The 13,263-nt window shown below is 40.9% G+C and overlaps 1 protein-coding gene across 1 annotated transcript in view; it reads right to left on the bottom strand.

The window, feature by feature from the left end:
• The window catches only part of ELOVL4 (ELOVL fatty acid elongase 4), a gene marked incomplete at its 5' end in the record, with an annotated part of 31,031 nt that extends 18,060 nt beyond the window's left edge, over positions 1-12,971 (bottom strand). Inside the window, one exon of the mRNA XM_082307744.1 lies at positions 12,872-12,971. Within this exon, the coding sequence (XP_082163870.1) occupies positions 12,872-12,971 (100 nt within the window). The remainder of the gene's footprint in view (positions 1-12,871) is intronic.
• Between the last annotated feature and the right edge of the window lie 292 nt (positions 12,972-13,263).

Below are 13,263 nucleotides of genomic sequence, written 5' to 3'. Positions count from 1 at the left end.
CAAGGTTTTCCTGACATTTTGTGTATATACATTTTCACATTGCAAAGACAAGACAAGAAAAAGAAGAACATATATATATATGTATATACATATATATAAAAATTATTTAAATTGCCCTGAGGCACCTACCCTTGCAGGATTTAATTCTTTATGTGGGGCAATTAACGGGAAATACACACGAAACCCTCTGATTTCTTCCTCCAAAGCAAGAACAAGAGCAGGACCAGTGAAAAGGACTCAGTATCTTACCTAGTAATGTCCAAAGAGGACATAATTAACCTATATTGAAATATGGAAGGCAAACGAAGATAAATTTCAATAAGTAAGGCTGCAATAATGGTGATCTAGAGTTAAAAATCACAAGAAACTTTGGTGAAACATACTGTAGGTGTTTTAATATGCAAATACTTCTGTTAAATGTGGCTCAACATTTCCTTTTCAATAGAGAGGATTTTTAAATTTCCTGCATATTACTGAGCCTATGATCAATTTATTTTTCCTTCCTCAAGAAGTATAAACTTTAAAAATAAGCACACAAAAGCATAGCACAGTAGCTCCCACATTCATCAGGAGAAATCCTGAAACAGTATAATGGTGACTATCTCTGCTTTTAATATTAGTTTTAGAGAAAATATTACATAAGTAAAATACATGACTTTTGAAATTCCCTGCATTCATATTAGATTCAAAAATCAATACTTAGTAAGTCTTTATTTTTACTGTAACAACATATGTATTCCTTAGCTATAAGGTTGCTACTCACTAATTTATCTGGAGAGCCTTTCGAAGTTATTAATAGCTATTGATACTATTCTCAGCGCAAAGACACTTACAGTGCCAATCCAGCACATCCATCTGTCCAATTACATTTCTAAAGACACTGCAGAAATGATGGTGACTGTTTAAAAGTAGTTCTTAACAGTGAGAGCTCTCTGCAGATCACGCCGTTTATTTTAATAAGAAGTCCCCTCAAAGCCCAATCTCAAGTTTAGGAAAGATTTCCTTAAACGAGTGAAATTTTAATTCCACAAGATAAGGAAGGCAAACCAGTATTATCTAATTGGGAGTATTGTTCTATGAACTACACTGTTTTAAATATCTAAGAATTTCACACATCTTGTTAGTCCCACCAGCACTATAATTGAAGGATATTACAAAATGAAAAACATGTATCATACAAGAAAACACGTGAGAAACACAAACTTCACACACCTTAAAATGTTTACAAAGCTTTCACATTAAATTCCTTTGCAGTATTTTAGCGCCCCACTCTCCCCCTTTTCTTTCTGGTTATGGGTTACTATGCAACATACTTCTTTTTCTGCATTTGTATTAGAAATACTGGCTCAGTCCTGTAAATATTTACACGTGAATATAAGGTTCACCGTGGCTATACAGCCACTGCAGAGTGGCTCAGCTGAAAGTAAACTCGTAGAAGCATCTACATGACCAGACCCTAGGCTTTTAACTAAATGGAGTAATCCATCGGAATCACTTAAAAGTACATTTACTGCTACCGGTTTGTACAGATTCCAAGGAAAAAGCTCAGTCTTTGACTAACTAAAACCTCGTAACATACAAATGGAACAACAGCTGAAGTTACAAACTTAGCCTTTAAAACAGTACACAACTAACTACATGGGCTGCACAACTTGAGACTGAAGACTGTTAGAGAAGTACCACTGCAGAGTCAAAATTGAGAGACCATATATCTTTGCATTGGATATCTACAGAAGTTAAAATTTTCTATTCACTTATTTATTGCAATTTTAATAGAGCAGTTTATATGGCTCAAAATGAACAATTCTTTTAAAGGTCTCCAGTGCTTGAATTAACTTGTTTGCGCTTTGATATTGATTATTCGTTGCACATATTGCACTCTAATCCTCAATTATCTCTGTTTATCAAGTTTCTTTATGATAAATCCTATGACAGAGGATTGAAGCTAGCGCAGGAACTAAAATAACATGTCTATTGCCTCACTCCTCTTTCAATCAGGAAAAAGTCTATGTCCTCCTAGGAAAGATTGTGCACACAGATTGCTGCATGAAAGCAAAAGGATTGGGACACAAGGAATGTCCAGTTTATGCTTCTTTCTCACCTTTATCTCACCTATCATACTTGGCAACGTGTGCAGTCTTCTGGCATATGGGTATTTCTAAGGAGTCTGACAGGGTCAAAGATACCTGTACCTAACTCAGGAACATTGCCATCTAGTATAATCTACAAAACAAAGGCCATGAAACTTCCCTTAATGCATGTTTTAGCTAAGAGATCTTCCTTAGAAGAATTTCCCATTTTACTTGTCAGAGGCAGAGGACCAAGTAGAACATATAACAGCTTGCTGTAAAATGTTAACTAGACCAACTGCATAAATTTGCTCCCTAAATCCAAAGGAATTAGGATTAAACTTCAACCAATTTGTGATACTTTTCTCTGACAGACTGAAGACCCATCTTTTATCCACTTTTTTTTCCTCCTCATTTGGGTAGTTATAAGCAGCTATCAGGTCACACACTAGCTGCTCTTTTTTTAAATTTTATTTAAAGAAATACCTTATTTCAGTCACCTGAAGGCGTATTTTCCAATCCTTCAATCATTTTCATGGCTCATCTCTGGATACTCTACAAATAATTAAATCAGCCTTGCACATGTTTGACAGGGAAAATTAACTATACCAATCAAGTCACTGCCGCTTTCCCTCACAGAATTCCGTATTATCACAATAACATCATAGAATCAGTGGTGGTAATGATTAGCAAGAAAACAACAAGGTTGTTACTCGTTGTTACTGGTAAACTAAGGATGACATACACACGATGCTATAAGGACTAAGGTTCCCAAAGCCTGGCACAAAAAAGCACAATGACTGTCCTGATTTAAGTAATTTTTTTTTAAATACAGAACTGTACAGAGAAAACACATTTACTTTGATCTTCAAGAATGAACGGAAACATCTGAGTAAAGTATTTTGTCTATCTTCAAGCTTTAACTAGCCAAGAACAAACTAATTTGTTCGGGCCAAGAACAAGAGACATCAAAACTTTATGGCAAAGCATTGTTGTTTTAAGAAGCTATGAAGCATCAAGCTAAGATGCAAGAATAAAAATATTCAGTCTCAAGCATAATGAATAATGAAAGCATATACTCTGAAAAACAAAACAACAAAACCCACAGATTTTAAAAGTTTGCAGACAAAGCTGTACAAATCCTGTTGCACTGAGAAATGAGATATGCCTGCCCCAAAACCAAAAGGACTACTGACAAGACTAACACATACTGCCCATAAGCAGCTGTGGCTTTGTTTTCAATTTCAGGGCTCTGTAATTGTCTGTTTAGTCTTCTTTAAAGCTATATACAGCAACATAAAAATCAAAATACCACACAGCTAAGAAGAACATTTCCTGTGGCTAATGAACACCTGTGTAATATGCATGTGTTTCATAAACTCCCATTAAAGTAACAGGAATGCCTAATCCCAGTTTGTTGTTAAAAGGTCAGGTGTATTTTAACTAATATTCCCATTATTCTAACTAGCATTCTAGTCTTCTTGGGACTCCCATCAGTTGACCACTAATATCATATTGTCTTCGTGCCTGTACACAGCAACTACAGGATATCCTTGTCTTGAAAGAAGTGTAATAATGGAATTATTATGAAGTTCAGGAGCTATATCAATTCACCATCAAGTCTCAGGATTTTCAAGTCTAAGAGATTGCCATGTTCAAATTATTTTTGATTTACCTCCTCCGTTGATTATGATTATTTGTAAGGACACTGCAAACACTCTGCTTCCAGGAATAATAAAAATATAATCCTCGTTGAAGCTTACACAAGATTTGCAAGATAGTAAGCCCTTGAGGCACGTAGCATTCTTCCGTTTGTCAAATCTTACTTTTCCAAACATCACAAAAGCAAGATGCATTCCCAATGCAGTGATACCTGCATGCCTTTGCTTAAATGTTACAAGGTACGGAGAAAACAGCTGAAGAAAACAGATTAAAAAAAAAAAAAAAACAAAAAACCAAAACAAAAACCAACCAACCCACAGGATGCAATTTTATGAACTAGTTGCAGAACCCTATGATCCAGCCCATGTCTCTGTATTGCTAAAGAAATAAAAGTGCTGCATAAAAAACACTTCAACAAGCTTTCCTTCTACAGTGTCTTCTTTATTGAAACTTTTAATCAAACTTCTCTAGTCTTAGCCAAAACTGTATTTCTGACAGCTCAGACTGGAGATGTCATCACTTCACACAAAAGTAGTGGGTTTTGGTACTATGAAAATAGTTGTAGGGGTATCAGTAAGCAGCAATACAAACACAGGATTCATGCACATTCAGCGTTGCAATAACAGATTAGACTATTGGCCCATCCAGTATTATTCAGGGTTTTATAATGCCAAAGGGGCTGATCACGGAATAAATCTTCTCCATAGACAGATTTTTTTATTGGATTCCCTCAGTTAGAAGCTAACATCCTTGAAAAATGTGAAGGATTATTAATAACACTTTAATAATAACTCTGCAAGGCCTTACCCACCATAGAGAGACGTGTTACACACTGAGCATACAAGGGACAGTAAGTTCAGTGCTGATATATGTCTTGCTAATGTGCTAACACAGAGGAAGGATACCAATGGTTAACTACACAGCAAATATAAACAACTTACGTTGCTGCTCTCGTAACACAGAATGATTTGGGGTTGCAGATGAACATTTAGAGGCTCCTAGACGCAGTGATTGAACATGTATGAAAACCAGCAATGACAAATGAAATCTACCTAAAAATAATACCAGAAAGCTGTGGGAGAACATTTGTAAGGAGCTGCACAGAAATCTCTCTGATAAACTACTCGTTTTTTCTGTTTGCATCAGCACGAGGATGCTGGTCATCAATTTGGTTTTACAGAAGGATGAATGAGGTGGGAATTCTGTTTTGAGTAAAAACTACAAAAGGAGTTACTGAAATATATTATCTCTTATCTTCAAAGTTCAGGGACAGAAGTAAAATTTACAGTTGCGAGGTACATTAGGTCTTCTGTTAGCCTAACACAACTACATTAGTCAAAGCCTCCAAAGAAAAATAACACTACAGAACACTTAGAACTTATTTCCTCAACATACCTTCAACATCAGCAAAAATTGGGCGTGAACACAACACACAGAAGAGAGACTAATTTTGAAATGTTGATTTTCAAAACATGAACAAAATGAGAAAATGTTCTTCTACCCAAAGATGACCAGAAGACTGATTGGTGCCTGGATCTTTCACTCACTAAGTATCCAGTAGCAAAATCATCAGTTCGGCAGCTAGATAATGCCATACCCAAATGACTGCTACAACTAAGTCTATTCACTTCTACAGTCGTGTTACCTTTCATGGTAACATATGGCCCCCAAATCTAAGCTTCTCTAATGGCTTCTGCAATACACTTTCTCACTCTTGATCAAAAATTCATGGATCACTGAAACTGAGATTAGACAGAGTAGAAGAAAATCTGACCTAAATATGAAAGCATTTTGGGGTAATCTATGTGTAAGTATTTCTGTTGGGCACATTTGTTCCTGGTAAACCACTAAATATTAAATGCAAACTCGGAAAATATGGTTATGAAGTCTCCTATTTACAGTCCAGCTATTCAATTTAGCATCTGTATTTCCTATATTTTTTTTCCTTTAGAGTATCTTAAACCATTTAAAAACAAGAAGTTACAGTAACACTCTAGGAATAGAAGGACATAAAATCTTGTCTACAGAGATAAGATTTACTGGCTCAACAGAAAAAGTGAAAGACATGGGTTATGAATTCCCTTCTTCTAGCAACATTCTGTGAGCATTTAGAAAGCAGTAAAACAATCTCTCATATTTCCTATAACTGGGAGAGGGAAACAAGGAGATGATATCTATAAGCAGATAAAAAAAAGCAAAAAAAAACCAGAAAAATACTATGGTCAAGCATACAAACTGAAGCATAACATATACAAGAGCTGGAGGAAGACACTTTTGAAATACTGCAGGAAAAGGTAAGAGGAATAGGAAAATATGATGGAAACAAACCAGACAGTCAAGAGTCCACGATTATGCTGAAACAGAGGAGTACCTGTGGGAGGCGGATGGATGGATTGAAACCAGGGAAGAATCTCATGGTACAAGCAGACACAATGCCACGGAGAGAGAACACTCCAGGGCAGGAGTTAAGGATCAAACCACTGAAATTATTCAAGTACATAAAGAAAGGAGTTGAGTTGCAGGCACATAAGTGAATTAACCTGACACAACCAAGAGTGGTTAATGCCCACAGGCGTGCCGTTATCTTGCATCAAATGTAAACCAAACTGAGGTAGCTTATTCCCCCTCACCTTCCAGGAGAGAAAGGTAAACCAGCTCATGTTTATCTTGCGATCCAAGCGCACACAATGGGAGTTAATACAAAACACGTTGCACTCAATTCATCTGTAGGCTTGCCTTGGAGCTACTTATTGCTTTACCTACAGCCTAGGGTGTAGTCCTGAAAATCCCCACAGAGCTGACACCTAAGTCTCGGCAGACCTGAATTTCAGAGCTGCCTTCATTTATGTCCTTAAAATGCCACAAGGCCTTGAAGTCTATACACTCAGAAGCACTTCGGTCTTGACAAAATTGGGCATGGTTGTACCCACTTGCCACCTAAACAAGATCCAGAAACTATGTATCCCCCATCTATATCTTCCTAAAGCAGATTTCAGTCAGACAGTCCCACACACAAGAGTTCCTTATGGAATGCAACAGTAGCTTCAACTTTGTTTTCAAATACAGTCCGAGTAAGCAAAGCCCTGTCATGTAACAGTTTACTAGTCAGAGAGTTCCGACCCCATGGATCAGATCTGCCCTTAAAAGCACACGGTTCCAACTTCTGTGCTCCAGGCAGACTCCACTCATACCAACACTCTTTAAAAAGTGAAAGCTCATTCTTTTTATGGCCAATTCTTTTTAGCTAAATGAACTCTCAGTTTTTTCAGGCCATTCATGTTTAGCCCCATTTGCCTTACCTCAAAAACCTCTTTACACACCACAGCCTTTCGCCTCCTAGTCTTGCGTTCTAGCAAATTCTTCTTCACAAAGTTCTCTCCATGCCTGCTTAGAGCCTTTTCATTCATTCATAAATACAGAATGGCTACCAAGATCAAATTCTAGTCAAGTTTCTCCAACTAGAGACAGCTACCTACGAATAACAGTTCAATCACTACGTTCAATCAATTTATCTAACCAGTGCAGTACCCAGGATGAATGCATCTGCTTCATGCCACAGGTATTTCAACTGCTTCAACTGAATTCTTCACCTCTTGTTGCAGTATGTGGCTCCAGGAGCACGTGCCAATTTGCACCTCACTAATGGCATGCAGCCTCAGCTGAGAAACATGATCTGCCAAGAACTCCACAACAGTAATGTACAGTGTGCTGCAATTCTAAACATCCAGTCATTTGGCCTTCTGCAGTAAGTACTATGGTCAGGCAATCAGCTTGGTTAAATTTTGTACAAAGCAGTTTCCCAACCTTTTCCCACGGAATCTGCTTTAAGAGTATTCGTAACATCTTATTTCCTCCAGAGATTTCAAGACACGCTATCTACACAGCCTTAAAAGGAAGTTTCAGGAGCTCAGTTATGTTCTTGCCATTTTGTCCAAATGTTTCCTTTTGCTTCTGGAATATGCTGATGAGTGCCCAAACAGAAGTCTGCATAACATTCTTGCTGGTGCTCTTTGAAAGCTTTTTTCTGTTTCGTCTCTTTGCTGGAGCTGAGAGCTGCAGGTGATCACCGCCAACTCCTCCTCCTTCATTTTGGGAAAGAGAAGTCTTCCACTCACAACTCAGCTCCTCATCCATAGTGTCAGCTTTGCTTCAGGCTACTCCCTCAGGCTCGAGTTCTTGAAGCTTGGTGATCCCAAGTCTCTAAGCAGACATTTCCACTTCGGTAATGTACTTTTCTGAATGATGTTTCCATTTCCAAAGGTGCTTGGTATCTGGTTTGTTCTGATTATCTGTCTTTTGAGTTCTGCAATCTGATAAAATCTCTGGGTGATGAAACATGGGTGGAATTTCTCTCAAACACCCAGCAATTGTCTTCAGTACCGACAGCTGTTTTTTCTTCACTAATAAAGTCCCTCCCTCCACTGACAGGCAGTTAAATGTGACACAATTAAATGAATCAAGTAAACTGGGATGGTTCTATTGCTCAGTTTGGTTGACAGTAGACTCTCATAATGTAGCCTTCAACATTTGTTACTTCTGTAATCAATTTCTTCAAGTGCTGCTTCTGCCACAGGTTTGTGTTTCTGCCATAAGACAGCCAAACCCAATTACACTAGCCTCTCCAGTTTCTGGTGCCTTTCCTCCTGTCTAATCCTTGTGTTTTACACAGTCATGGTCACAGATGGAAAAAACTGTTCCCTTGAGAACAAAATTGTATCTGCAAGACAAGTATCACGCCAAATCACTGAGTCTTTTGCTCAGCCAGCCCTCTGAAAGCTTAGGAACACATTCTGCTTTGTTTCCACGGAACAGGCTTCATGAACCTTCATCTCACCCTTCACTCTCTCTCCTCATCGTCACCCTCTGAAGAGCTTTCATCGGGATTCTACTTGCATCCAGCTTTGGCACAAATCCTCAAACACAACAAGGTACTACTTGCACTCAGACTGTTCTGCTGACCACCCCAATGAACGTTCCTCAAGCATAAACATTCAGGACCCTTTGGCCACACTTGGTTTCTGCATGGGGGAAAGAACGAGGGAATAAGACTGCATTTTCTTCCAGTTCTGTTGCCTGGACTGAAAAAGATACTGAACTTGAACTTCCTGAGCATTCTTAACTTAGTCCCAAGATCTTCCTGGCAAAAGTTTTTATGGCAATTTGAGTTCCCACAGAAGCTGCTCCACCTGAACACTTTTAAGGCAAGCAGCTGTAAGTTTCTTGTGTTTCCCATCCTCACTGCCTTACACTTCCAACCCAACTGATGAAAGCTACGATTGATACTGCTCCTGAACAAGATGCTACTTAAAAGACTACCACTAAAGTGAAAGTTTGCATCTTTCTCCTCTCTCCTTTCCTCCTGATGGAAAAAGTCTGTAATCTTATTAACTGCAACAGCTGTAAATAGTTGCTGTTCCAAAGCAGTCCCATGTGGCCTGGGATGGCCCTGCCTTCTTTCAACTTTGAGCTCCAAGAACAATCATTCTCACCCAGTCGGTAGATTCTTCTGTTCTTTAGCTCAATACATTCAAATTAACTAGTTCCTCTAAAATAAATCTTTTTGACACAGGGTTTCACAAATCTCCTTGTCGAGCCACAGCCTCCTACTCCCCCTCCCATGTCTTGAGATTTCCACATTCTTCTTTCCTGGATTGTGTCCCGAGTTATTCATCTTAATGGTTCCCCTGGACTCAGCCTGGAACCTCCCTGTAAGTCACTTGCTCAGTCATCTAATCATACCCTTAATCCTTCTCGGCAGATCTAACCCCAACCAGCTACCCGAGCTGAGAGAGAGAAGGAAGCCCTGCCCTACCTATTACATGTTACTGGTCCCATGCCCTTACAGAAATAATGGCATGGAATTCCTAGATCATCTTTCCTGATAGTAACTGTTCCACTGACCACCTTTTTTTCTCCTGATGTTCTACGACTATGTTTTTGTTCTTTCTACCTCTCCTTGAAGTTTATGGCTTCCTAAATGATCTCCTTCAGCCTTTTCAGGTGAATATATGGCTACAATGGATTTTAGGCTTCCATGAAAGGGGTCTAAAAAGATGGTCAAGGAAGGAGAGGAAAGAAAAAAAAGTATTTCAACAGATTTATAAGGAAAAACATATTAAGCTAAGGCTCAAAATGTATTTGATAACATATACAGGGAAAAAGCCACAGAATACTGTTATTATTCCCAAATGCGAGATTTAAAAAAACAAAAACAAAAAACCAAACCAAAACACAAACCCACAAACAAACTAGCTTCAGATAGCATGCTTAATGCTAAAAAACATCGTGACATCATTAAAAAAAAAAAATCCAGTTAGGCTTATCATATACTCAGTCTTTTGGGGTTCTTTTTGGTCTCAGAAAAGGTCGGTTGCTTTTTAAATAGCACAAAGCAGGGGAGGAAAAAGACCAAATCTTTACAGCACAAAAACAAAGCAGCACAAGACTCAGTGGGATGTTCTGGCACAGTTCTACACAAGTTTCATCACAGGAGTCCAGGGCAGCATTAGAAAACACCTGCTGGCAGGACAATCCTGCTGGATACCAAGACCAGGGCTAAAGACAGACCTTGGGTGTCCAATAAAAAATGGAAGCAAAAACTGGAGAGAATAAGCAAATTTGGTTTTATATGAATGAGAAGGTTTTGTGTAGGAGTAGTAGTGGGAATAAAATTTCTTCACATTTTATTGTGTAATTTTGCTGTGTAGTAGTGTTTCAGTATGATTTATTGTGTAATGCTATTGCATGGCATCATTTGTTGAGCAACTTTGCTGCGTGGTATAGTTTTTTATTTAATGATATTGATGTTAGGCAATGGCCTTGCATGCCATAATTTGTGTTTTCTGTTGAGCAACATCACTGCCATAGTTCTTGACACAAAGGTGAATTGCATGAATTCACACAACAGTGCTGAATTCATGCTTTTAACATATATTCACCCAGATACGGCAAATGGAATCTATTTTTTTTTTTTTTTTAAACGAAGACACATGCAAAAAAGCAGCAAACTGAGCAGGTATTTAAGCAGAACTTAGGGCATTAAGATATGATTTCATTAAATAGCAATGCAGTGTGGCCTCATAAATGACACTTTCTTATCTGGATCTCCCTTGTAACTACATTGGGTGATATTACATGTTTCCCATATCCATACCTGACTGTAAAAACTACAGGAGGACCTTGTTTTATGTACTACTGGGGATAAATAAGAACAGTTACATGCTTTTGATGTGACTTAGGCTCTGTCCAAAACTATCCTTGAAGGGAGCTGCTGAAATCCAGAATCTGAACAAGAAACTCTCCAGCCACACTACTGAACTTAGACCAATAATTTATAATTTGCATTAGAAAATTAGTAAAAGACTTAAGCATATTTTAGATACCATCACAATGTCATCCTACTACTGCTTAAGATTCTCCAAAGCAGCAGGAGGAGGAAAGAAAAGTTTGCCCTATATGTAGTATTAATCTAAGTTACTTATCTTTACATTTGTTACATAAACTTCCCTTTTCATCCCTCTTCCCCCCTCCCACCCCCCAATCATTTTTGCTTATAACAAACGTGGTCCATATATAGACTTAAATAACACGTTTGAAGTTCAGGAAATGTATCAGAACCTGAAATCTTTTTCCAGACAAATCAAGTAATCCATAAGGATATCAACTTCGTACCCACATCCATTTTTATATCCATCTGAAAATGCTATTGATTGGCTAGAACAGCATCTCTTTCATGCATTACCTGGCACTCTATGAACAATTATATGTAGCAAGAGGCAGAGAAAGAGAGCAAACACTGGTAGATTACAATGCAGTGCTGCTGCTGCTGCAAGCGTTTTTATTTGATCTCATATTCTGGCAGGTTTTAAATACAGAAGAAAAAAAAAAATATGCACGCAGGCCTAATTTTTAAAATATGGCAAAAACCAGAAGATAGGCTGGGAAGGCAAATTGTGAAAAAAAAGTGAGCTCCCTCCATCTATAACATAAGATTAATTTATTATCTGACAGATGGCAGAAGGGAGGGGGGCGGAAGAGACAAGACTGCTGATGCAGTAGTGAGCTTCCCGTCTGTAACGAAGGCCCCACGTTCTCACTTATCACACTGCCACAAAATACGTCCACAGTCGCATTCACTCCAGAGTTTTGCTCCATGTATTTCTAGGTTTAAATCAAAACAGCCTTGACCTCATCGCTGTGCGGACAACTAAAAAAATGAAGAAAACATCCAGAGAAGTGACTCTTCTGCCAACTGCCCAAGGCTACTCACGATAGCAACTACGAAAGCTGCGACTCTACCCTGCTCATTTAATTTGACCAACGAGAGCGAGCCATTCACGCTGACCAATGCTTCCAGAGCTACCGGTCACTGTAGCAAGTTACCATCTCATCTGCTGTCCCAGCACTGAAAGCTGCTTTTTTCCCATTTCTCCGTATTCCCAGACATTTTCTCTTCCTTCAGCACCTTTCACATTGCAGTCGTGGGGTGCCAATACAAAAAACGGAGCATATTGAAAACAGAAAACAGCAGAACCAACCCAAACGCGCTTAATGTAACACGAAAAGCTTCCGCGTTGACAGTAACAATGGTTTCCTCGTTTAGTTCGCCGAAGTCCAGGCGATGCTGTCGCAGGACTCCCACCTGCCGCAGAAGCCACAGCTTCGCCGCCCGAGCTCCAGCAGGAATTACCGGCGGGCCTCGCTTACCTCCGGCATCAGGTTCCCGTATGAGCACCCCAGGGCACGCTGCGGTGTGAGGGAACCAGAGGAACGACGGCTGTGGGAAGCGGATTTTGCTCCGTCCAGCCCGCGGGCGCCCGGGGGACACCCTCACCTTGCCACGAAGAGATGCCCGGCGCACCCCGGGCCGTTACACGGGATTAAGAGAGATAAACAAACAAAGCACCCAAGCGCACCCAGAAGGACGAGGAGGAGAAGCGGGTGCGGGGGGGCCCGGCCCCCCGCCGCGGTCCCAGGCCCGGGGACCCGGGCCCGCCCCGCCGCCTCAGCCCCCTCGGCGCGCGCCGCGTCTCCCGGGAGACGGAGCCATTTTGAACCCGCTGCGCCTCGCCGACAGCGGGCGGGGGGCGCCGGGCACGGCGATGGCGACGGCGGGGCCGCGGGCCGCCCTGGCGCGTTACCTCGGATGCTCCAGGTCCAGCGGTAGAACTCGAGGGTGTCGTTCACCACGCTGGACACCAGGCCCATGGCGCGGGGGGGGTCGGCGGCGGCGGCACCCATGGTGAGCAGCAGCAGCAGCGGCGGAGCCGGCAGACCTGTCTCGGCGCGTGCGTCCGTGCCTCTGCGCCGGGGCTGCTGCTGCTGCTGCCCTTCTACAGCCGGGGATGTGATTTAAATCTCTATCTCTCGGTGTCTTCCCTCCAGACTCCGCCTCGCTCCCGTCACCGGCTCCCGTGCCCCGCGGGCAGGGAGGAGGGCGAGGAGGCGGAGGCGGCGGGGGGGGGCGGCACCGCAGCACCCTCCGCAGCGCGCGACGCGGTGCGGTGCGGTGCGGTGCGGTGCGCTCGCGTCA

Source organism: Platalea leucorodia (genome assembly GCF_965183815.1).
Source record: "Platalea leucorodia genome assembly, chromosome: 3".
NCBI classification, from domain to species: Eukaryota; Metazoa; Chordata; class Aves; order Pelecaniformes; family Threskiornithidae; genus Platalea; species Platalea leucorodia.
The sequence above is the reverse complement of the archived record's forward strand: the minus strand, read 5'-3'. Positions and strand labels throughout refer to the sequence as shown.